The sequence below is a fragment of the Carettochelys insculpta genome, chromosome 23 (genome assembly GCF_033958435.1).
Source record: "Carettochelys insculpta isolate YL-2023 chromosome 23, ASM3395843v1, whole genome shotgun sequence".
Classification (NCBI taxonomy): domain Eukaryota; kingdom Metazoa; phylum Chordata; order Testudines; family Carettochelyidae; genus Carettochelys; species Carettochelys insculpta.
The window spans coordinates 102,763-128,784 of record NC_134159.1 but is presented as its reverse complement, the minus strand read 5'-3'; the positions used below and the strand labels follow the sequence as shown (position 1 = coordinate 128,784).

The 26,022-nt window shown below is 46.9% G+C and overlaps 1 protein-coding gene across 5 annotated transcripts in view; it reads left to right on the top strand.

Moving 5' to 3' along the window:
- The window catches only part of HP1BP3 (heterochromatin protein 1 binding protein 3), a 101,013-nt gene that overhangs the window by 52,153 nt on the left and 22,838 nt on the right, over window positions 1-26,022 (top strand). For 4 of the 5 annotated variants that reach the window (XM_074975537.1, XM_074975539.1, XM_074975540.1 and 1 more), the window contains exons 8-9: window positions 9,871-9,961; window positions 10,760-10,919. In XM_074975537.1, the coding sequence (XP_074831638.1) occupies window positions 9,871-9,961; window positions 10,760-10,919 (251 nt within the window). The remainder of the gene's footprint in view (window positions 1-9,870; window positions 9,962-10,759; window positions 10,920-26,022) is intronic. The other variant, XM_074975541.1, reaches the window with a different exon arrangement.

Genomic DNA, 26,022 nt, shown 5'->3' with positions numbered 1-26,022 from the left:
CAAGAAAATGATTCAGCCAACGGCACCAGGGTACAAAACGGAACTGGGTGGTAGATCAGTTCCGGACCATTCGAAGGCAGCACCGACAGTCTGTACCATGGTGTTTGGCACCAACGGCACCCTATGTCCAGTGGCATCGTTGACTCCAGCACCAGCTCATGCGGCACCAGTGCCACCACCGACTTCTGCGACACCATCTGTGGCAGCACCTGGCCGTGAATCATAGGCACTGACTGTACCGGCACTGTCTGTCCTGCAGTCTACTATGGAACCAAATAAATCAGCAGACAAAGACTCCAAGCATACCAAAGCTAAGGCTAAATGAAAGCACAGGCGGCACGTTCCTGAGGCTTCAGCACATCGCTCGTTCTCACTGCCATTACTTCACAGCTATCTACAGGACTGTATTCGATTCCATCACTGTTCCTGTGTCCCATCATTTTACCAAAATCAGGGTCGCCTTCACCATTTTTAAAGCTGTGGTCTCCTTTGTACAAGATCAAATCACAGCGGTGCCTGTGTAGCTGCTCCTCCATCTCGCCACCTCCATCCAGGCATTCACAATCTTATTCCTCACACAAGCACGGTTATAGGTGCCATTCACTCTACAGATGCTAGTTGCCTGCAACGTAGCATCACCATCCTTGCTGTGATGGATCCCGAGACTAAGACATTATCAAGAACGGGACATGCATGAGCAACAAGAATCACCAGAAAGATACTCTGTGGCATTCTGGTGTCTCAGCCTGTCTCCAGTAGCTCCTCCACCATCAGAGCCTCACCCATCATCTCCTCCCCCTCAGTCAGGGGAAGAAGAGGCTTGCTTTTCTGCACTGAGGCACCTCCTGAGCCCTCTTTTCTCCAACTGATGTCTGTCCATTGTCACTAGATGAGACTGTCATCCCTGGCGATACATGTCCCCTGAAACTTCTTAGGGATTTCCAGGACCTGTTCTGCAGAGTGGCCAGTACACAATGTGTTAAACTGGCAGAAATCCAAGAAAGGAAATAAGGGCTGTTTAAAGAACTTGAGACCCTTAGTTTCCTCAAAGATTGCCATCCCTTTTGAGTGATGCTATTGTGGAAGCAGCTGACATCATCTGGCAGATGCCAGCCTCCATTCCTGCTACCACTAAAAGGGCAGAAAAGAAATATTTTGTCCCTTCTTTGCGTGTGGAGTACTTGTTCACCCACCCCTAGCCAAACTCAGTGGTGGAGTCGTCTCAGCAGAGAGCCAAAGCACTGCAGTATAAGTCCACTGACAAGAACTCGAAGCGCCTTGACCCTTTTGGTTGGAAGATTTATTCCTCCATGCTACTGCTACTGATGGCCAGCTATGCTGTGCATTTGTCCAACCACAATTTTAATAACTACTCCAAGTAAACCTCCTTGATGGAGTGCTTATCAGATGCAAAGAAGCCATTGCTAAAAAAAAGCCATCATCCTGGAAGGCTATGCCACTTCGAGGACCAGCATCCAAATTGCCCATGACATGGCTGATACAGCAGCTTGATCTATAGCCATGGCTATAGTTATGACAAGGTTATCTTGGCTCCAGACAGTGGGCGTCCGCAAACAGTTTCAAAGCAAAGTGGAGGACTTGCCCTTTGACCAGCAAAAGCTTTTTGCTGAATCTATGGATATGGTGCTATACTCAAGCAAAGACTCCCATACTACCCTGAAAACTCTGGGTTTGTATACCCTGCCATTTAGACACAGATGGTTAGACACGTATCAAAAGATACACCCAACTGTTTCAAAGGCAATGCAATCAATCCAGGCCACCTCAAGAGACCATTGAAGTGCAGGAACAACCAGCTTCATGGCCAACAGCAACAACATGCCGGACTGCAAGTTTGACAATGTCATCAAGAGCTGCATTCCCATCAAGGTGATAATCGCATCTGCTTCTCCTTCCTCCTTCACTGCCCGTGACCATACCTCGATCAGTAGTCCTGAGTAACAATGGACAGAGGGGTGTTGGAACTAGTATCTTCAGGTTCCGTCATCCCTCTTCAGGGACCCCCCTCATGAGATTACGTTTCAACAAGAGGGAATCACCTCCTTGCCATAGGGGTGGTGGAACCAGTACCAGATGAATTCAGAGGGAGAGGTTTCTAGTCCAAATACTTCCTCACACAAAAGAAGTCAGGGGATGGGGGGTGTGGAGGCCCATATTGGATCTTTGAAATTTAAACTGTCACCTCCAAAAACAGAGTGTTTCAAGATGGTGACGTTGATGTCCACAATTCCTGCACTAAATCATGGGGATTGGTTTGCGGCTCTTGACCTACAAGATGCCTACTTTCATATAGCCATCCATCCCGCTCGCAGATGATTTCTATAGTTTGTGATGGGTGAGGAACATTTGCAATACTGGGTCCTACCTTTTGGCCTTGCCCACGGCTTCCAGGGTATTCTCCAGGAGGTTCACAGTGGTTGCGACGCACCTTCGATTGATAGATGTTATCTTCCTGTATCTAGACAATTGTCTTATCAAAAGGACATCTCAGACGGATGTTGCCACTATGATACAGGTTACAAAACCCACCTTTTTCTCATTGGGCCTCAACATAAACAACCAGAAATTGACTCTGGAGCCTACACAAAACACAATTTATCAGTGCGAGACTAGACTCTGGCACAGCTCAAGCATACCTTCCACTCCAATGTTGTTGTGCTATTCAAAACATTGTCCACGTGTCTCCACGAGCCCGAAGGTGTGCAGATCATAACTTGCTTGCAATTTATGGGACATGTGGCTGCCACTACTTATGTTCAAAATGCATGCCTGTGGTGTCAGTGCATCCAGCATTGGATTTCAACCGTATACAGACCCATAAATTAAAATCTTCACAAGTGGTTCACAGTGCCAAACAATGTCCTCTAATCTTTGTGGTGGTGGACGATGCCAGACAACCTACTCTCAGGTGTCCCATTTCGTCGACTACACCGATAATGACAGATGCTTCCCTGCTGGGAAGGAGAGCTCACACTCCATGGCCAGTTGGTACAGGGCTGGTGGTCCGCTACAGAGGCATCTGTCCATGTAAACCTGTTGGAGCTCAGAGCAGTGTGCAACACTTGCAGACACTTTCTGCCATGCATTTGTGGCATGCCTGTCAAAATACTTAGACAATATGGCTACAATGTACTACATCAATCACCAAGGAGGAACATGCTTCCAGTCTCTCCACGCAGAGGCGATCTGCCTTTGGAACTGGTGCGTTCGCAATGACATAACGCTGGTAGCTTCATACTTAACAGACATCAGCAATACAGAAGCGGATGCCTTGAGCAGATGCATCATGCCAGACCACGAATGGGAGATCCGCCATGACAGTCTTCTCCCTATGCTCTAGTGATGAGGTTTCCCGGTCATAGACTTGTTTGCTACCAGTGTGAATCCCCAAAGCAAACAATACTGCTCTAGAGTGGGTCTGGGGTCGAACTCCCTGGGCAGCGCATTCTTAATCAATTGGAGGGGTCTGCTGCTCTACCCATTTCCCCCAACTATGCTAATTCCCAGAGCATTAGAGAAAGTCAACAGGGAGAGAGCCAAGCTCATACTGATAGCACCTGCATGGGCATGCCAGCACTGGTTCCCTGTCCTGCGCAGGATGTTGTGGCACATGCAGCAACTCCTGCCTTTTCCCATAGATTTGTTTACTCAGAATCAGGGGGTGGTGTATGCACCCGCAGCCTCTCACTTTTCGCCTCACAGCCTGGCTCGTTGCTGGTTCACCTGTGCCAAGGACCTCTGCTCGGATCAAGTAAAAGGTCCTCGTGCAGAGCAGATGACAAAATACATGCAAGACTTACCTTTCCAAGTGGAAAAAATTCATGATCTGGTGCTCCTTCAGGCAACTGTCTTCAAGTGAGGCACAGATCCATTCTATTCCGGACCTAAAACAACAAGGTCTAACATTGGTATCTTTGAAAGTGCACCTGGCTGGCATATCAGCGTTCAGGCACGTGGTTGATGGCACATCAGTCTTTGCTCACCCAATTACAGCATGTTTCCTTAAAGGGCTAGGTAATCTGTGCCCCCAGAGGTGGCCTGTTGCACACTCTTGGAGTTTGGATTTTGTTCTAGAGATACTGGCGAGAGTCCCATTCGAGCCTATGGCCACAGCCCTGCTATGATTGTTAATGTTAGACTGTGTTTTTTCCTGCTGATTTACATCCACCCAAAGGGTGAGCAAGCTCTCTGCCTTTGTGTGATCCCGCCATGTACGATTTTCAGCAAGGATAGAGTGATACTCAGATTACATCCCCGATTCACCCCCAGGGCTGCCTCAGAATTCCACATTAATGGGCCAGTAGTACCATCTGCATTTTATCCTAAACCATGTGCCTCAGCATGTGAGGTGCCACTGCACTCATTGGATGTTAAAAGGGCTTTAGCCTGCTACATTGCCAGAACCAAAACCTTTTGGAGGACCAAGAGGTTGATGGTGTCTATAATCTGTCGCTCTAAAGGTGAGGCAATATCATTGCAGAGACTATCTAACCTTATCACATCCTGCATCACAACTTGCTACTCCCTGTGGGGCATGTCCTCACTGTGCCAACCAAGGGCACACTTGACCACAGCAATGCCGGCATCAACAGTGTTCTTCAGAGGAGGACCCCTTTGCGACATCTGCAGGGTGGCGACTTGAGCATCCTACGACACGTTTGTCAGGCACTACACTGTCTACATACAGATAACTGAGGATATTCTCTTTGTCCACAGCAGTGCTATCTGTCCTGGACAAGACTTGAATTCAGTACCAGCCTTTTTGTTTGTTTGGATGGGAAGTACTGCTATTTCGCCTCCTAAGGTGGAGCACCCATGGAGACCCTTGAAGAAGAAAAAGAAGTTACTCACCTTTGTGCAGCAACAATGATTCTTCGAGATGTGTCCCCGTGGGTGCTCCGTTACCCACCCTTCCTCCCTGTTTCGGATTCTTCTAGGTGTTTCTCTGCTTCAGATTTGAAGCTGTTTTGAGGAACTGGCTGAGTCCAGACATGCACGTGATAGAAAGGGTGTGAAACATCACACACATGCTTGCGTGTTCCAGCTGTGAACAGCTATGAAGATCTGCGGTGCCAGGGCAAGCCATGGGACACAGCTCAAAGAACCATCATTTTTGCATGAAGGTGAGTAACTTTTTTCCATTCCCTGATGCCACACAAGAAAAAGGAAACTAATGGAGTCCCCTGCCAAATTTCCATGAAGGGGCTCTAGTGGGGTGCACCTGAAGTCAGCACAGCCAAAGCCAGGACATCAAATCACAGCATCATTTGACTCCAGCCCCACCATGGGGCTCCTTGAGTCTGGTGCTGGTGTACTCATCTGGACGAGAAGAGCTGGAAGAAAAATTAGCACTCTCTTCCACATCTGATATCTTCGAGGCTAATGGGGATCTAGTCACCTTTAATTCCCCGTCCCTAGCGCAGCAGGCAAGGATGCTGATGCAGACACTGGTGCTGCTATAAGAGCGAATCTTAGCATCCTAATCTCTGGCAATGCAGTCGATGGCAACCTTTGTGGTACTGTTTAGTGGTGCCAGTAGTTTAGCCCTAGAACAAGCCCATTATGATGTAGCACTAATCCCCATTGCTGTAGTACTGGTCATGAGTGCCCTCTGGTTTCAACTATCCATCGGACTTGGGCAAAAAGTTGTCAGCTTCTAAATGCTGTTGGTACTGTTTCTGTTCCTGGCACTGCTCCCAGCAGTATGCTGCTTGTCATGTCCCATGAACAAATGCCATCCTGGATGTCGTGGTGGCAGGTGACCATCCAATGACCCTTTTTGGTGCTGTGGGGCAACCACCAGGCTCAAGTAGTCTGCAGGAACCAGGTCTGCGGCATCCCAGCCCCTGCCTTCCACCATGCAGACGCCAAGGGAGGAGGTGGGCATCTTCCAGAATGGCCTTTCCAGAGAGGCTTTACGCCGATAAAGACCTTTCAGAACATTATGGGCTCCATTGTCCATACCGCTGTGTCCACAGGCATCAAATGGAGTTACTTCATGCTGCACAGAGTCTCTTCACACTCCCAGCCCAGTCCCCTTCTGCTCAAGAGCTACAGTGTCAGCCAGGGCCTGCCCCCAGATCTCTCTTGATGTGAAGATGCAGGTTCTGTGCTACCATATACTTTTTTTTTTTAATCAGGGTAGGATACAACTGCACCTTTTTCCAGCATTTTTGCCTAAGGTGGTCTCACATTTCCGTACAAACCAGGAGTTCATTTTGCTGGTTTTCTTCCCAAAATGTCAGTGATAGGGAGAGGGCACTCCACTCCCTGGACATCAGGTACACGCTTGCATTCTACCATTCCTTAAGTCAACGCAACTCTTGGTTGCAGTGGTGGAGAAAATGCAAGACCGCCTCGTCTCTTAAGAATATAAGAATGGCCATACTGAGTCAGACCAAAGGTCCATCCAGCCCAGTATCTTGTCTGCTGAGAGTGGCCAATGCCAGTTGCCCCAGGGGGAGTGAACCAAATAGGTAATGATCAAGAAATCTCTCTCCTGCCATCCATCTCCAGCTTCTGGCAGATAGAGGCTAGGAACACCATTCCTTGCCTGTCCCGGCTAATAGCCGTTAATAGACCAAACCTCCATGAATTTATCAAGCTCTCTTTTTTAAACGTTGTTATGGTCCTTGTCTTCACAGGTTCTTCTTACCAGGAGTTCCGTAGGTTGACTGTGCACTGTGTGAAAAAACTTCCTTTTATTTGTTTTAAACCTGCTGCCCATTAATTTAATTTGGAGTCCCATAGATCTTATATTGTGAGAGAGTAAATCATTTTTCATTATTCACTTTCTCCACATCATTAATGGTTTTATATACCTATATCATATCCACCTTTTGTCTTCTCTTTTCTAAGCTGAAAAGTCCTAGTCTGTTTAATCTCTCTTTATATGGGACCAGTTCCAAACACCTAATCGTTTTTTGTTGCCCTTTTCTGAACCTTTTCTAATGCCAATATCTCTTTTGAGATGAGGGGACCACATCTGTATGCAGGAGTCAAGAAGATGACATACCATGGTCTTATATAAGAGCAATAAGATGTTCTCCATCTTATTCTCTCCTTTTTAATGATTCCTGACATCCTATGTACTTTTTTGACTGCTGCTGAAGACTGTCGATGTTTTCAGAGAACTATCCATGACGACTGCGAGATCTTTCCTGATTAGTTGTAGCTAAATTAGCCCCCATCATATTGTATGTATAGTTGGAAAACTGTACATCTGTTACTAGTATAGTTGGGTTTTTTCCCCAATGTGCATTACTTTACATTTATCCACATTAAATTTCATTTGCCATTTTGTTGCCTAATCACTTAGCTTTGTGAGATCTTTTTGAAGTTCTTCACAGTCTGCTTTGGTCTTAACTATCTTGAGCTGTTTAGTATTGTGTGCAAATTTTGCCACCTCACAGTTTACCCCTTTCTCCAGATCGTTTATGAATAAGTTGAATAGGATTAGTCCTAGGACTGACCCTTGGGGTACCCCTCTCTCTTCTGAAAATTTACCCTTTACTCCTACCCTTTTGTTTCCTGTCTTTCAACTAGGTTCTCAATCCATGAACAGATCCCCTCCTTATCCCATGACAACTTCACAAAAGAGTCTTTGGGGAGGGACCTTGTCAAAGGCTTTCTGGAAATCTAACTGCACTATATGTACTGGATCCTCCTTGTACACATGTTTGTTGACCCCTTTAGAGAATGCTAATAGATTAGTAAGACATGATTTCCCTTTACAGAAACCGTGTTGACTTTTGCCCAACCAATTATGTTCTATGTGTCTGGCAATTTTATTCTTTACTATTTCAACTAATTTGCCCGGTTAGACTTACTGGTTTGTAATTACCGGGATCGCCTCTAGAGCCCTTTTAAAATATTGTCATTATATTAGCTATCTTCTATTTGTCGGGTATAGAAGCTGATTTAAAGGATAGGTTACAAACCACAGTTAATAGTTTGACAGTTTCACATTTCAGTTCATGTTAAGTTTATCATTTAGTTTAAAAACCTCTTCTAATGACACCTCAGTCTTGGACAGTTCCTCAGATTTGTCACTTACAAAGGATGGCTCAGGTTTAAGAATTTCTCTAACATCCTCAGCCATGAAGACTGAGGCAAACAATTCATTTAGTTTCTCTTTACTGACTTTTATCATTTTTGAGTGCTCCTTTTGTATCTCTATCATCGAGAGCCACTTCTGATTGTTTAGGTGGTTTCCTGTTTCTGAGGTACCTAAAAACATGTAACTTTTTTGAGTTTTTGGCTAGATGTTCTTCAAACTCCGTTTTTTGGCTTTTATTATTACATTTTTACACACAATTTTGGAAGTGTTCATGCTCCTTTCTATTTTTCTCACTAGGTTTTAACTTCCACTTTTAAAAGATGCTTGTTTATCTCTTGCTGCTTCTCTTATGTGGTTATTAAGCCACAGTGCCTCTTTTTTGAGTTGCTTACTGTATTTCTTAATTTGGAGTATACATTTAAGTTGGGCCTCTATTATGGTGTCCTTTAAAAGTTTCCATGCAGCTTGCAGGGATTTTACTTTTAGTCACTGTGCCTTTTTAGTTTCTGTTTAACTAACTTCTTTTTTGCATAGTTTCTGAAATTAAATGCCGCAGTGTTGGACTCCTGAGGTGTTCTTCCCACCACAGGAATGTTAAATGTTTTGACATTATGGTCACTGTTTCCTAGCAGTCCTGTCACAGTTGTCTCTTGGACCAGATCCTGCACTCCACTCAGAACTAAATTGAGAATTGCCTCTCCCTTTGTGTGTTCCTGTACCAGCTACTCCAATAAACAGTTGTTTAAGGTATCAAGAAATTTTATCTGTGTATCTCATCCTGAGTTGGTCTGTACTCAGCCAATATCGGGATAATTGAAATCCCTAATTATTTTCTTAGCCTCTCTAACCTCCCTTCGCATTTCATAGTCACTGTCATTGTCCTAGTCAGGTGGCTGATGTTATCCCTACTGCTATATTCATTTTACAGCATGGAATTAGTATCCATAGAGATTCTATGGAACATGTTGATTCATTTATGATTTTACTTGTCTACATTTTTCCACATATGGTGCCCCTCCCCCACCCACATGTGTTCTGTCCTTCACACCTTGGTCATTTTTTTTTCTGATTTGTCCTCCATGATTACTGTTTTTGGTTCTCTGTGCCTTAAATATTGAGTCTGTTTGGGTATAGCTATGGTCTGAAAAAGTCTGTCTGTCCCACAAAAGCTCACCTAATAAATTATTTTATTGGTCTTTTGAAGTTCTACTTGACTGCTTTTTTGTTCTCGTAACTATTGTTAGAGATTTGTTGGTCATGTTCATTCCAAATCCTGCTTATCTTGCCTCAATTGGAACATTTTAGCAAGAAGTATCTGAAGAGGTAGCAGTGTCCTACATATGAAGGAACCACTCCAGGAGGCATCACTGCCACCCTAATTAGTTCTGCTAAGGGAAAAATCTTCTGACAGTTGCGCACATAGTGTGTGCATGCCTTTTGGAATGGACATGAGCAATACATTTCAAGTAACGGTTACAAGTTTTTGGGTTTAGGAATACTTCCAGTTTTCTCTTGGCATCTTACTCCTTTTTTAGGCTTTAAAGAGCCAACAGGCTCCCAGCTAGTTCACCTACGTCAATTATACCAGCTGGAGAATGTAAAGAGCCTTGTGTTCAAATCTCCCATCAGTCTATTGGCTGATGGTCAGCCACCTTGTTCTGTCTGGAAACTTGATTTATAATTGAGTCAAATTTTTAAACTGAAACCTGAATTGATCTTGCTCCTTTTCTCGTGTTACTTGATAATTTCATGCCACCTCCACCTTAAAGCTGTATTGTCCATCTTTTCAGACCTCAGCTGTTGAAGAATGCACTGCAGAGGGCAGTAGAAAGAGGACAGTTAGAGCAGATAACAGGCAAAGGCGCTTCCGGAACATTCCAGGTCAGAGGCCAGAGTTAGTCTTTCTTCACTTCTATGGTTTTCTATACCAAATGTACTCCGAGTCTTTCTTCCTCTGATCTTTTTGTGTTTCAACCTTCTGTCTGCGAACATATCAGGTAATACTCAATCTGAGACTAGCTGTATGTGAATATTAGGATTCTTAGGTTGGCCTGCATTTCTGAAGTGGAACACCTAGCTAATATCGCTGAGATTTATAGCCTGTTTTATTGTCGGTAGCGCTCCACATGCTGCTTCAGCTCTGACTCACTAGAGTGATGGGGCAGGATGGTGGGGTAAGTTTTTTTGCTTTTTGTTTTTTTGTTAACATGGTCAGTGTAACCATACATGCTTTATTGAGGATGGAGAGGAGCGTGTGTCTGTCCCACCCATGGCAATGACAATGGCTATCTTGTCTGTGGAATGGAGGAAGTTCATAGCCTTTGAATTTGTGGAGTCAGTTTCTTCAGGTCAACATAAATCATAAGACCGGAAGGGACCTCGAGAGGACATCTAATTTAGTCCCCTGCATTGAGGACAGGACAAAGTACATTAAAATATATCTATTCTGTGTCATGGCCATGGGACAATGATGCCAATAAACAGCATTTCAGGCTAATTGACTAAAAGACTGGTGGTGGTCGTAAGGGTGGGAGGGATATCTTCCCTGTGCAGCATTTTAATGTAACACATCTGTGCTAATGCAGGAGCCCCGACTCATCTGGTGCAGAGGAAGCTTGTCCTGAGCTGGTTTGGGAGAATTTTGTCTTGATCGCTTTTCTCTTCCTCCTTGGAAAATAGCTGAAGAAGTCAGGTGAGAAGCCCCTACTTGGTGGGAGTCTGATGGAAGATGCCATCCTGTCTGCTATTGCTGCCATGAATGAACCGAAGACTTGCTCCACCACAGCTCTGAAGAAGTATGTCCTGGAGAACCACCCGGGGACCAATTCCAACTTCCAGGGTATGACTCCAAATCTACACAGTAGTTGGTTTCATAGAGTGAGATGGGGAGTTCTGGAAGCCACAGAATTCTATACATTGTTAAAAAAATATTGTTTGAACTACTAGGGTACAGGTAGCTGCACTGTGCTATCCTTTTGTGAAAGAAGCACACGACAGAGATTCCCAGGATTTTAATGTATCATTTCCATTCAGTCCTAATCAAGGTTTATAGCAGCACCCTGCTCCATCTCTGAACCGTAATGTTTTTTGTGTCCTGCTCTGAAGCCCATTTTTTAGGGAAGAATAGTCTACTAAAGCAATCTAGATATTATATTTTTAATGTCTTAAACCAATTGAATTGACCTTTTGTTGCTTCTGGAAAAATTCTAGGAAACTGTGGCCCAAAAAGAAAAATACTGTTCCTAATTTACTTCCTACCCAGAGGTGCTGCATAGTTTTATCCTATCAAGCACCCGTACACAGCCATGACAAGTTTGGGTTTTTTTGTGCTAACCCCACTTCTTCGAGTGGCGTCCCTATGGGTACTCCACTCTTGGTGGCAGTGCATCCTTGCGCCGGTGCTTGGAGATTCTTCTAAAACTGGCTTCCTGCACGTGCGCAGTAGTGCTGCCTTATGCTATCGGGCACACACGTGATGTGGGCTCCTCAGTTCCTTCTTTACTGAGCACAAGTGTTTGATAGTTAGTTAATGGTTTTCTGTAGTTTCCCTTTCTCCAAGTTACTACTTCCAGTTCCGTTTGTTCTACCAAAAAAAAAAATATATAGTTCGTTTAAAATTTTTTGTTGCTGCATCACCACTGCTGGGCTCCCTGGGCTTTTCTTGGCAGTCACTTGATAACAAGTAGGACATCTTCATGTCACCCTCCTATTTGTGAGTCTGTTGATGGCTGATCAGCCCAATTCTGGAGCCCCAGGTCTTATCATAGAAGGGGTAGGGATTAGTAACTGTTGGAGGGGTGCAGGGCAGTTTTTGGTGCTCCTCTTCTCCACCTCGCCTCATCTGCACTGCACTGGGACCTCTTACGTTGCACCACCCCCTCACAGATTACCATTCTCCACTAGGGATGGTCTTTGGCAAGGTTCTCCCAAGTGGTGATGCCAATGTTGCACTTTTTCACGTGTGCTTTCAGCATGTGTCCCTGGGCTTAAGCAGTACGAGACTTGCAGGGAAGCTGCACCGGTCTCTTATGTCTATGCATTCTGTATCGAGTGCTTAGGTGACAGTCACCAGACTCGGTCTCGTACACACTGCTTCAGCTTAACTGTGCAGGCTTGGAAGGATCGAAGCAATAGACTTGAAACCTATTTCTGTGAAAAGTCTCTCTCCAGCCAGTGGCCCCCAGGCAACTGCCAGCTAAAGATTCGGTGACAAAACCTAAAGGGTATGGATTCTAAGAGTCTCTCTGCCTCAGCTAGTACCACCCCTCCCCCCACATCCACCCTCTGTGCTCTCCTGGCCTCAAGCATTGTTGTCTCAGGCCATGCCAAGCCAATGAAGAAATATTCAGCAGCCTCACTGGCACTGTCCTCATCAGTACCACCAGCAAGGGTGCTTTTAGAGCCAAGCTGCAGACACTGGGGTTCTCCAGCCCTGATGGCCCCAACTTCAGGGCACGGACGGTCTTCTCTCACTACGGCCCCACCCACGGCTCCATTTCAGGTCACCGTACTGCCTGCACCAACCGCAGACTTTGACACTGCCGCACTCCTACCTAGAGTCAATCGGAGCACCTAAGTGGCACTGCATTGATGTCCCCTTGAATCCTTCCACACTGGCACTGCACTGGGCCCAGAAGGAGAGAGACAGACTGACTCACTGGGGAAGATGACTTCAGAGCTGGGTCCAATGCTACCCGGCCCTCAGCACTGTTCCCTCCTACTCCCACCAACCCCAGTACCACCTACCTCTCCATGCCTGTCTCAGTGATCACATGTATTGGACACTAGACCCCCCTCACCTCAGAAATAGGTGGCTCTGATTGTCCAAGAGTCTTCTCCCAGCATTTGAGCCCAGTGCATTCCACTGTTCCCACCTCTGCCACCAGAGCGGTCCTCTTGGCAACTGCGGTCTCTCCCTTCTTGCACCTAGTCATCATTGTCCAGGGTGTTGGGAGACTGTCCTCTGTCACCACAGCCATCAACCTTGGCACCATACTGTCCGTCTCAGTGTTCAGGCACCAAGGACTCTCTTTTGGAAGGGGGACAGGACTCCCCCACTACACCCTTCCTTGTCCTCACCTGATGATGTGGTGCTTTCAGTATATCCCTCTCCCATGAATGATGCCAGGGCCTCTCAGGACCCTTTTTGGAGGGTGGCCCGGGATAAGGATTTGCAGGAGTTGCCTGTCAAACAATACCAGCTCCTTTATACATGGCAATCCCCTTCTCATCCAGAGTGGCATTCACAATGGATGAAGCCATCTTGGACCCTGCCAGTGTCATATGGCACACAAGCTTTCATTTCTCCCACAAATAGGATGGACAAAAAGTACTTTGTCTTCTAAGGATGCGGGGTTTTTATTCACACACCTGCACCCTAACTCGCTGGTAATAGATGCGATCCACAACAAAACCAGATCTTTCTGCTCTACCCTCCAGGACAAAGCCAGTAAGAAATGGGACATAATGGGTCATAAGGTATACTTGCTGCACGCTGCTGCTGCGGCTGGCCAATTATACAGCCAGGTAGGCTGATTACGACCATCAGAATTACTCTTCCAAGCTCCAAGAACACCAATGCCAGGCCCTTGTCAGCATCATTTTGAGAGGTCATACTATTGCCAGCGTGGTGGTACAGTCTGCAATGGACATCGCAGACATGGCTGCCCGGGTTACGGCATCTGCTGTAGTCATGGAGTGTCTTGGCTTCAATCTTCTGTGGTTCCCATAGAGGACCTTCTCCTTCGACAGGCAACATCTTCGTTGAAAGAACGGATGACATCCCTGACTCCATGAAGGATTCCTGAACCACACTACATATGCTTGGCATGTATAACACTCCAATTAAGCAGGCACACTTTTCTTCCTACCGCCAACCACAAGAGTACTTTCATCAACAGCAGCAGCCGCACTTGGAACCATGCCAGAAACACAGACCACAGCGATGACGATCTGGTAGACACCATCACCAATGATCTTCTATGCTGCACCCACAGAACAATTTTGATAGTGTGGTTGAGAGTTTGGAAGATCATTTTTTGTTCTGGCCAATACACAGTTCACAAACCAACACTTTTTCATTAGTGCCTCCGCCCCTTTCTCCGTTGTTGGCAGGCCACTACCACAGATAAGTGGGTCCTGGAACTGGTGACCCAGGGGCATTCCATCCCTTTCACCTACCCACACACCCCCCTCTTGGGGGCCATCGAACCAGTCTCTATGGAGTTTTGGGGAAGGGCATTTTACTCCATCTTTTTCACTCAGAAGAAAAACACAGGATGGAGACCAATCCTGGGCCTAAAGAGGCTCAACAAATACATCCTCTATCAACGCTTCGGGGTAGTGACTCTTGCTATCATTCTTCTGGTCTTGGACAAGATGGCTGGCTCTCAGCTTTTGACCTACAAGATGCTTGTTCTCATATCACCATCCATCTGGCACACAGATGGTTTCTCCCATTCATGCCAGAAGCCTACTGTTACCAGTACTGGCTCCTTCCAAGGTGTTTTCCAAGACTTTGGCAATCGTGGCTGCACATTTTGCGGCAAAGGAGGCGGGTCGTTATTTTCCCCTGCCTAGATTACTGACTTCTGAAAGGCCTGTCATTCACTGATGCCCAACATGTGGTGCATGTCACTGTGGAACTCTTACTCAGTCTCAGCTTGCACATAAACTGCGAGAAGTTCATGCTTCACACAGTCTCTGGAGTTCATGGGAGTGCACATAAACACCATCACCACCAAAGCCACACTGCCTGTTCAGCGGTTTTGGACCTTGTGTGACTTTAATTCAGGTGGCATACATGTCACCCCTGATCACGGTGCACACTTGCTGCACACTGCTAGGACACATAGCTGCTGCCACCCATGTCATCAGTCTGGCTTCACTCCGTAAGCACTGCCTCCAGTCATGGCTGGCCTCCTACTATATCCCGGCCAGGAGCCCTCTTTCTAAGACTAGCTGTTCCGCCATGTGCCCTTACCTTGCCTCAGTGGTGGACATGCCTGGGCAACGTTCTTGCCAACATGCTCTTTCACCAGCCGCCACCATCCATTACCCTTACTATGGACCCTTTTTCCTCTGTGCTGTGTGGCCCATCAGGGTCCCCACATGATGCAGGGCAAATCGTCGTTTAACAAACAGATGCTCCCCATCAACTTTTTGGAGCTCTGGGCAGTTTATTAGGTATGCAAGTACTTTCAACTGTTCCTGGTGCACAGGTCAGTCAGCATCCTTACTGACAACACCACGTGCATGTATTACATCCCCCAAGGGGGCGTCTGGTCCCCATTCCTAGACACAAAAGCCATAAAGCTGTGGGCATGGTGTATTTGGCACCTGGTCACCCTCGATGCCACATCTCCCTGGCGTATTGAATGTGACAGTGGATGCCCTCAGTCACTCACTCAGCAACCATCGCAAACGGGAAATGGATGCAGCTGTCTTCAACCATGTATTTCACCTCTGGGGCCAGGTTTACATAGATCTGTTCTGAACCCCGCTCAACAGGAAGTGCCATCAGTACCATTGCAGAGTGGGACTTGGGAGACACTCACTCCCGCAGGGACGCTTTTGTCTCAAATGGGACGCACCCCTCCTTTATACATTCCATCGATTCATAAACTGCTGATCAAGGTCAGGCAAAACTGGGCCCAATTCATTCTCTTAGTTCCTATGTGGCCCAGACAGACTCGGTACCCTTACTACTTTTGGATGTCAGTAGTGGCTCCTTATCCTTTTCCTCCCCGTCACAACCTTCAGTTTCAGGATTTTGCCCACAGTCTCCATCCCAACCCCTCAAGTTACACCTTCGTGTGTCTCTTTCATGGCTTCAAAATGCAGAAACCGTATGCTCTGAGGGAGCACTGAGGGGTGGGCGGAGAAGATGTTTAAAGTAAACTGTTGTGAACAGTAGAAGGGAGTTGACACACAAGTCCTGCCTCTACAGATGGCACTAGTTTGCTCACTGGATGGATATTAATCATTCCATATCTCCTCATACTGCACCCATTCCTGTCCTGCTGGACTATTTACTGCACCTGTGTGAGTCAGACTTAAGCCATAGCACTGTTCCACTGCACACCACAGTGCTGGCGGTGTTCCACCAAGCAAAGGAAATATTCTCATTCCTTGCCCATACCATTACTAAATGTTTTTTGGCGGGTCTCCAAAACACCTTCCCATCAGCTTTGTTCTCTGGTTCCCGTTGGGGATTTTAACCACGTACTTAGTTGCCTTATGAAACCACCTTTTGAACCCTTGGCAACAGCGTTCCTGGTTTCACCTGTCTATAAAAATTCCTAAAGGCCATCACATCGGCTAGGAGGATCGGGGAGCTTGCCACACTTATGACCAAACCTCCCTATGTTGTCTTTACCAAGGATAGAGTCAACTTTTGACCTCACCCCAGGTTTCTTCCTAAGGTTCATTCTGCATTCCACATCAATGAACCTATCCATCTACCACTGTATTTCCCAAAGCCATGCTCCAGCCCTACACAATCAGCGTGGCATACCCTGGACATTCACCAGGTGTTGGCCATACGAATCCTTGGCACAAATCTCCAAGGATCTTCCTGTCTTTTGCACAGTGCACCTAAGGGCTTGCCTGTTTCCTCTCAATGACTCTCAAAGTGAATCTCTGCCTGTATTCACACCTGTTGTTCTTTGAGTGGTCCCCGTGGGGGCTCCACATTGTGTCAGGCTTGTCCTAGGGCCGCAGATGGGAGATTTCCAGCTGTATCTTGTTGGGTCACACATGCACTGATGTGCATCGGCCCTTCGCGTGCTTCCAGTCACGTGCACGATCTGGTCCATGCCAGTTCCTCTCAACTGCCAACGGCTGCAGACGGAATCCACTTTGGCTCCAATCTAAGTCAGATAAACTCGTTTTATAATATAGTTATTAGTTTTTCTCGTTCTATAAGACTGTTAAAGTTCTCGTGTATATAGCTGAAGAGAAAAGAAAAGAGGAGAGGAAGGGGCAGCCACCTCTGGAGGTCCGCTATCTGAGACTGTGAACCTTTATCTGTTTTGAGTAGCTATTAATAGCTGTTAAGTGCCTTGTTTAACATTAGAAGTACTTAAGTACTTTGAGAAGATATGTCTTTGCCGGGGTTTAAGAAATGTGAATCGTGCCACGAAGCTATGCCTGCCTCCGATGGACATAGCAAATGCATTCGCTGCTTGGGAGAGGTCCATGTCCCTGAAAAATGTCCTCATTGCTCTAAACTAACAGCCAGAGTGAGAGAGGGCAGGGAGATGAGGCTAAAAATTATCTTGTTTGACAAGGCCCTCCAGCCTGAGCTGTCAGAGATGCCCCAAAGGGAAGGGCCTTCAGGGCCACATAAGAGGAAGGCAACCTCTTTGACCACCTCCACGCATAAGAAAAGGAAGGTATCTCCTACTTGATCCTTGCCAGTGATATCTGTGAGCAGGATGAGTGAGGCACAGGGTCGTGAAGCGCTGGCTGTCCAAAGCAGCGAGAAGGCCGCACAATATAAAACAGTGCCTAGGGCTCCGACCAGTAAACAGTCGTCACTGAGAACCCTGCAGGCACCAGAGGCTTCGGCACTGAGAGCACTGGAACTGGAGACCCCGGCACGGGGCTTGACAGTGCTGCAGAGAGCCGCGGTTGCGGAACCGACAGCACCAATGCCTGCACGGAGGTCCCAGGCACTGGAGGCAGCGGCACCAACCGCACAGCCACACGGACTTGGCAAGGCAAGATCTAAGACCTGGAATCATAGTCTATCAGACATTCTCAGGATGCCACTTTTGCCCAGCTCTCCTCCTGAGATGGGTATCCCGGAATGGCCAGCAACACCACCAGCCTTCCTGAGACCTTATCTCCATTTCTACAGCCGCTGTCTCCCTGGCTCAGACATCCTTCACCGGTTGCCTTAACAGAACCACGAGTGCTTCTGTAAAGCATCCCCACCGATCTCTACATCATCAAGGAGATCACACTCCTCTCGGCGTTATACATACAGACGCCAATCACGGTCTAGCTCTCCATCACCAGGACACTGCCCCTGCTACTACAGTCACTCATATCTTAGTGAACATCATCAGCACTGGGGCTCAAGGTCGAGAGACAGATCACCGCCTCAACCTTTGTTGCGTGGCCACCTCTCCGCACTCCCTTCAAAAAGAGCACATGCCTCTCCAATAGGGATGAGTCCAGAGTCGTTAGACCTTCTCCTAGAATTCTCAAGGGAGCGGACATAGGAGATGTCCGAGGAGCAGGAGGAGGTTTATCGCAGCAATGCCTCCTTGTCCTCCCCGACGAGGCGGTTGTTCCTGGGGATATATCTTCCCCAGATGATCTCAAGCAATTCTAAGAGCTCTTTAAGAGGGTGGCACACACTCAAGACGTACAGATCACAGAGGTGCAAGAGAAACACCATAAATTCCTCAAGAACCTGAGACCCCCCGCATCATCCAAAATAGCCATCCCACTAGATGAAGCCATTATGGAAGCTGCCACAAATATATGGCAGACCCCAGCCTCCATTCCACCTACTAAGCGGGCAGACAAATATTTTGTACCATCCAGGAGTATGGAGTTTCTGTTCAACCACCCCCCAGCCAAACTCCCTGGTAGTGGAATCTTCTCAGCACAGATAAAAGATGCCACAATACAAATCTGCGGGGTCCCACAAGGATGCAAAGAAATCCGACTTATTCGGAAGGAAGGTATACTCCACCACCCTACTGCTGCTCATGGCCAACTGCACCGCCCACCTTTCAAACCATAACTTTGACAATTATACCAGACTTGCCTCTCTCATGGACTTCCTCCCAGATGATGATAAACTGGTCTTGAAGACAATAGTCCAGGAAGGCTATGCAGCCTCACGCGCAGGTGTCTAGATTGCCCTAGATGTCAGACACAGCAGCATGCTCCACAGCAGTGGTGATGCATAGAGAGTTGTGGCTCCGAACATCTGGCATTCCCAAGGACCTGCAAACGAAAATTGTACATCTTCCATTCAACAAGGAAGAGCTATTTGCTGGCTCCACTGACTCAGTCCTGCATTCTATCAAGGACTCAAACCATGCTCAGAACGCTGGGGATGTGCAGTCCTCCCTATAGCAGGAAGAGATTCTACCCACAACAAAGGCATTACACCTACCGACCCCAGCTCTCGCAATACCAGCAGGGTTACAATCAAGGGTGCCAGCAACAGCAGAGGCCATCTAGGTGTCGTCCCCAACAAGGACATACATTGACGGTGCAAACTCCAAGACAGCAAGTTTGACGGTTATGTCGAGGACTGCCACACCATGAAAATCCCTCATTGCCACTCACAGCACATGTTCCACCAGTGACTCGGACCATTCTGTTGGCAATGGGAAAGCATCACGGCGGACAAGTGGGTATTGGAAATTGTCACTAAGGGATATACCATCCCATAACGATCCATGCCCCCACTAAGACCCCCTACCCAGTCCCTCCCCAGGGACCCCTCGCACGAGACCATGTTCAAGCAGGAGGTAGACCACCTCATATCTATAGGGGCCGTGGAGAGAGTCCCAAATGAATTCCAAGGGAAAGGTTTCAACTCCTGATATTTTCTCACAGAGAAGAAAACAGGCTGGAGGCCAATCCTGGACCTACGGGCTCTCGATGGCTATCTGCGCAAACAGCTCTTCAAGATTACTACAGTTGCCTCCATAGCCATGGCACTGGACGATAGGGATTGGTTTGCAGCCCTTGACCTACAAGATGCGTATTTCCACATAACGATCCATCCGGCACACAGGTGCTTTCTTCGCTTCAAAGTGGGCATGGAACACTTCCGATAGTCCTTCCCTTCGGAGACTCTTCAGCGCTCAGGGTCTTTACCAAGATGCTTGTGGTAGTGTCAGCTTACCTGCATTGGCAGGACGTATTCATTTTTCCGTATCTGGTCGACTGCCTTCTGAAGGGTGTCTCATAGGCAGATGTCCTGTACATGATAGAGATCACTACAAAGACCTTCCTCTCACTGGGCCTAGTCATCAACTTTCAAAAATCGATGACGGAACCCATGCAAAAGATGGAATTCATAGGGGCATGCCTAGACTCTATTACGTCAACGGTATATCTGCCCAATGCACGTTTTTGCGCCATCAGATCCTTGGTGCGGGTGCTGATGTGCAGCCCCACAGTGCCAGACCTAACTTGCTTACAGCTACTGGGACACATGGCTGCCACCACGTTCGTGGTGCAGAATGCCAGACTACATATTCAAGGCCTTCAGCACTGGTTGGCAACCGTGTACAGGCCAACGATTCATGCCATTCACAAAAAGGTATTGCCCGCGATGGAGGTGCAAAAGTGTCTGGCATGGTGGGCAGACCTCAAGAACTTGCTATCAGGGGTGCCCTTCTAACAACCGCAGATCACCGATTTTTCTCTCAACAGATGTGTCCCACGTAGGAAGGGGGTGGGGTACGCATGGGCAACAAACTAATGCAGGGGCATTGTTCCCCCACAGAGATGGCAGTGCACATAAATGTACTGGAACTTGGCGGTGTTCAATGCGTGCAGGCACTTCCGCAAATACCTGTGGGACAAGGTAGTCGGAGTCAATACCAACAACACCTCCACAATGTTGTATATCAATCGCCAAGGCGGAGCTAGATCCTGTGCATTATGTGCAGAGGCTGTCTGACTATGCAATCGGTGCATTGCAAACAACATAACCCAAAAGACTTGTACCTATCTGGTGTCCACAAGGTGAGGGCGGATCAGCTGAGCAGGCATTTTGTTCTCATGCACGAGTGGCAGATCCGCTCCAATCTACTCTACAGCATATTTGACAGATGGGGGTTTCCCCAGATTGATTTGTTTGCCACCTACACCAACAGGAAATGCCCTCAATACTGCTCCAGAACGGGCATTGGACAAGGCTCACTGGGGGACACTGTCATGCTCTCATGGAAGGGCCCCTTGCTGTATGCATTCCCTCCCACAGGGCTCATTCACAGGGTCCTGGAAAAAGCAAGGAGGGAGAAGGCACGCCTAGTACTTGTAGACCCAACGTGGGATCGACAGCACTGGTTTCCTCTGTTGCTATGCATGTCATGCTGCCCACCACTCCCCCTCCCGATGATACCAGACCTTCTCTCACAGAATCAGGAGTCCATAACACACCCTCATCCTCAAATGCTCCACCTCAAAGCATGGCTAATCCATGGCTCAGTGCCTGAGAGCGAACATGCTCAGAAGGAGTAAAAGAGGTCCTGGAATGCAGTTGATGGGAGTCTACCAGAAAGGCTTTATGCATACAAGTGGAAATGTTTTACATCTTGGCGTCTCTCCAAGCAATTAACTCCCTTGGAGGTCTCCATTCCCACAATCCTAGAGTACTTACTAGACCTGAAACAAGGCAGTCTCACCTTATCATTAAAGTTCCACCTTGCAGCTATAGCAGCATTCTGACATACGGAGGATGGGTCAACTGTATTTGCCCATCCCATTACCACACAGCTTCTAAAGGGACTCACAAACCTATGCCCCCCATGGAAACCATCATTACCTTCATGGAGCTTAGACTTGGTCCTTGACACACTGTCTAGATCACCCTTTGAACCATTGGCCACTGTATCCCTCTGACTACTTACCATAAAAGCAACTTGCATTCTTGCAATTACATCAGCCCGCAGGGTGAGCAAGCTGGCAGCGATAATGGCAATGCTGCCCTATACAACTTTCTTGAAGGAAGCAGTGGTTTTGCAATTACACCCGGTGTTCCTTCCAAAGATCTCCTCAGAGTTCCACATTAATGAGCCAATAGTTCTGCCATCATTCTATCCGAGACTGCATGCCTCGAGTAGGGAAGTACGGCTGCATGCACTCGATGTGAGGAGGGTGCTAGCCTTTTATGTAGACAGAACTAAACCCGTCCAGAAGACATATATAGGCTCCTGGTGTCTCTTGCACCCAGATCAAAGGGGAAAGCCTTTCATCACAAAGAATTTCAAATAACATCGTATCCTGCATAAAAATGTGCTACGAGCTCTGTAAGACCCCTCTGCTAATTCCGCCAGGGCTCACTCCACTAGAGCAATGGCAACCTCGACAGCTTTCTTTAAAGGAGTCACATTAGAGGACATCTGCAGAGCGGCGACGTGGTCATCCTACAACACCTTTGCCAGACGCCATGCGATTCACTGGGTGTTGGATGAGGCTATGCGTCTATCGACAGCAGTCCTTTCAAGGGCAAGCTGCACATAAATCCGGTACCCACCTCTATTTTTGGGGTCACTAGTGGGTAGTCACCTAATGTGGAGCACCCACGGGAACCATTCGAAGAAGTGAGAGGTTACTCACTTGTGTAAGTAACGATGATTCTTCAAGCTGTGGCCCCATGGGTGCTCCACTACCCACCTGTTCCTCCCCACTTCGGAGCTCTGCTTTGTGTATTTCAGGAGCATCTGGGGCGGTTGGTTGAGGAAATGGCGTGGACCAGATTGCGCACATGACTGAAAGCACGTGAAGGGCTGACGCGCATCAGCGTATGCGTGACCTGACAAGATATAGCTGGAAGTCTCTGATATGCGGTGTCGGAGTGAGTTTGACACGTAATGTGAAGCACGCACGGGGACACATCTCGAAGAACCATCATTACTACACAAGTGAGTAACCTCTTTGTGATTCATCATAGGGAGCTACTGGGAACTTCCACCACCCACTCCACCTAGGCTGTGTCCTCTACCACCACCTTTCTCAAGAAAATGCCCCTTAAGGGCATTTGCATGGAGGCCATGTGGTCTTGTGGGAATACATTTGCTAGACACTATGTTCTCTCATCTTCCATTCCTTCTTCCATGCAGGTGGAACAAACAATGCTTGAGGCAGGGATTGTGTTACTTGTATTGGAATGGGGCATAGTCAGCAGTTCGTGATATTTGAGCTTTGGGAATGGAGGGGAAGGAGCCAGGATAGATGCAAATTGGAGGATTCGTGACACTCCGAATGTGCTGGGAGGGAGGCAAAAGAGTAGGAACTGCGAGGTTCCTGTGCTCCAGAGCATAAAAGATGTGTAAAGGCAGGGGGACAGAAGCATGTGGGCCTCAGGTGGTATCCTAGTGGACTGCATGCAGCACACAGGTTGCCTGCCACTGCCTTAGGGACTTGGGTACATTTTTTTCCACCCCCACCTTTCTAGCAGAGGAACTACAGTGTGTAATGTTGATTTGAGCACTGCTGCAGAGTGCTGGTAGTCGTGAGGCAAATATCAATTCCCTATAGTGTTCCCCTAGTATCAGACCCAAGAGCAAGTCTCTAGACAAATTAGTATGTTACCACTTTTTGGTTCTATGTTTCAAAAGTTTTGTGATACTTGGTGCTTTCTAAAAGTTCCCAGGAAGTTACTTGAGTAAAAGTACAGATTTGTAGGTGTACTGAAGTGCAAGTCACTGGTGTCCCTCTGGAAAACTACTTACATAAAAGTGCACGTCACGTTTTTATTGTACTCAAGTACCTAGAAGTGAAAGCAGCTGCACTTTGAGTCAAGTGAGTTTTGGGGTATCTTTTCTATCTCTGGTGCCTCCCTACAATGCTTACAGAAGATAGGGCTAGAAACAGCATAGCCAATCTTTTTCTCCCCATTTACCAGTTTGACATACTGCATCAGCATAACTAAATCTTTGGTTCAGGGCCCTCTGGTCCATAAGGGGGGGCCTAGTGATAGGGCAAAAGTGAGTTCACCAATGCTACTGTGTGTTGTTCAGAAATCATGATGGTCATGTTCTTTCTCAGTCGTGTCCTCTGGGTGCTCCACTGTAGATCACAGAATTTCAGTGGCAGTGTTCATTGGCCTTGTTCGGGCCTTGTCTTCACTTGTACTATGCTGTGAGGCTAGTCAGCATGCATGGGATAACCCATCTGATTGCCTTCTCAAGCACCTCAGGTAGAGATGGAACTCTTTGCAGTTTGTTAGGACCATTGCTTTTGATCTGTGTATCTCTAATTAGCTAGCCTCCTGGTTCTAGTATTTCAATCATTTTTATCTGTTCTGATGGGGGCAGGAGACGCTGCTCTATTTTTTTTCCTGCTTTTCTTCACTGTGAATCCCCCCACCCCAATAGAGTTTGCGTTGTTTACGAGGCATTAAAAAGTGCTTCTCTTGTAAAGAGGTAATCCCTGTTGCAGACAAAGCACTTCCACTGCTTTTGCTGCCTTGGGGAAGGCCATATTCAACAAATACTCAGTTTCTTCTAGCAACTCAGGCCCCAGTTGCATAAGGACAGTGGGCTCAGAAGATAATCTTCATGAAGTTGGCTCTCCTACTCTCTCTGGACCTGCACCTCAAGTTACGTGGCAGTCATGAGCCTTCCCTGGAGCCCTCAACATTAGAAGTATAGAGACTTTTCTGTAGTATAGAGAAAAACAAGTCCCTGACCACTCTCTGAAATCATCAAACTAGAGATCAGGAAGTATTCACAGTGACTCCCAAGATAGCTGCAAATGCTCTGCCGCACAGTCTGAGTTCCAATGGTATAGAGAATATTTTTTTGGATCAGTACCCATAGCTCATGGAAGTCCTCAGTGACCAGCAGTGTTTCCTGTAAGTTGTGCAGCTTTGCAGCCACTCAGGAGAGATTAGCAGAGTGTTCCCCCCAACCCCAGTAGGTTTGTTTGTTTGTTTTTTTTCCCCTGGTGGTGCGCACAAATTTTTTTCCCACACATGGATGGGAAAAATGCTCACATGGATGGAGAGGATTAGAGGGGAACATTGGTGACTACCATTGAAAAGCCCACAGAACCAATGAGCATGGGCACTAAGTCATTGGCAATAAGACAAGAATGAGATCAGTCAATTGTGAAAAAGTGAGCAGAAAACTAATGACAGAGTTCGCCTGGGGGGAGTTTCCAAAGAATTTTTTGCCTTTCAGGTTTTTGTGAGTGTTAAATTCAACATCTGAAGAGGCTCTGATAAGACAGACAGTATGGATAGTGAGTGATCAGATGTGACCTGCAAAGGATGTGCCATGTTTCTTTTTCCCAGAGGACAGAAGTGATTTTGTAGGAAAAGCAAGCTGGCCTCCATATTGGAAGAAAAGGTTAAAGAAACAAGCAGCCTAAGTCACTATCCTGTGTTGCATGAGAGAAACTACTTTTTGGAATGAAGTCAGCATTTGGTACTGCAGGCATGCTGAAGAATCAGGGCAAGGGTTCAAAGTGGGGAAGAAAATTCAGTGTGAGACCTTTTGAAATAAGAAACCTCATATATACCCCCCCAATGCAGATAGAGGTAAGAAACAGTTTTCTGCCTGTCTGCACAGGTACTACAGTGGAGAATGGTTTGGAAGAGTTATCTGAGGGAAGGGATCAGTGTCATCACTCTGCCATCTAGACTAGGAAACTAAGTGCTGTTTGCGTAGAGCTAGAATTCAGAATGAGACTAAATTTTCATGACTGGTTTGGTCAGAGATGCCCCCTTGGGACTGTAACCTCGTGTTCTACTCATGCCACTGAACCTGTTCACGTGCTTTCTGGAGTGCTCCACCACTCCGTGTTGCTGGAAGGGTATCGTACCAATACAGTTAGGCCTCAATAAGGCTTGTGTCAGTAGTGGAATAAATGCTGTCTTAATTGAAGTCTTTGACCCATCCATACAGGGGATGTACTTCATTCAGGCCTTTGTTTGGAGAAGTGGTTCCTAAACTTCTTGGCATCATGCTCACTTTTGATGTTTGAGAAACCCTCACATCCCCCATCTCTTTTTTTTACCATCATCCAACACCCCCTTTTAATAAAGTTCAATTCATAATTTAAAATAAATATGAAAATTTTTATTTAAAAATAAGCACATACTTTTTCTTGGACCAAAAATTTAATAAAAATGTAATTTAACATCAGAAATAGCAGAAACAAAATGAATTTAATGTGAAGGATGATTCTGCATTTTCTTTGCAAGTTGGGAAATCCTAGGTTTGAAAGATGAT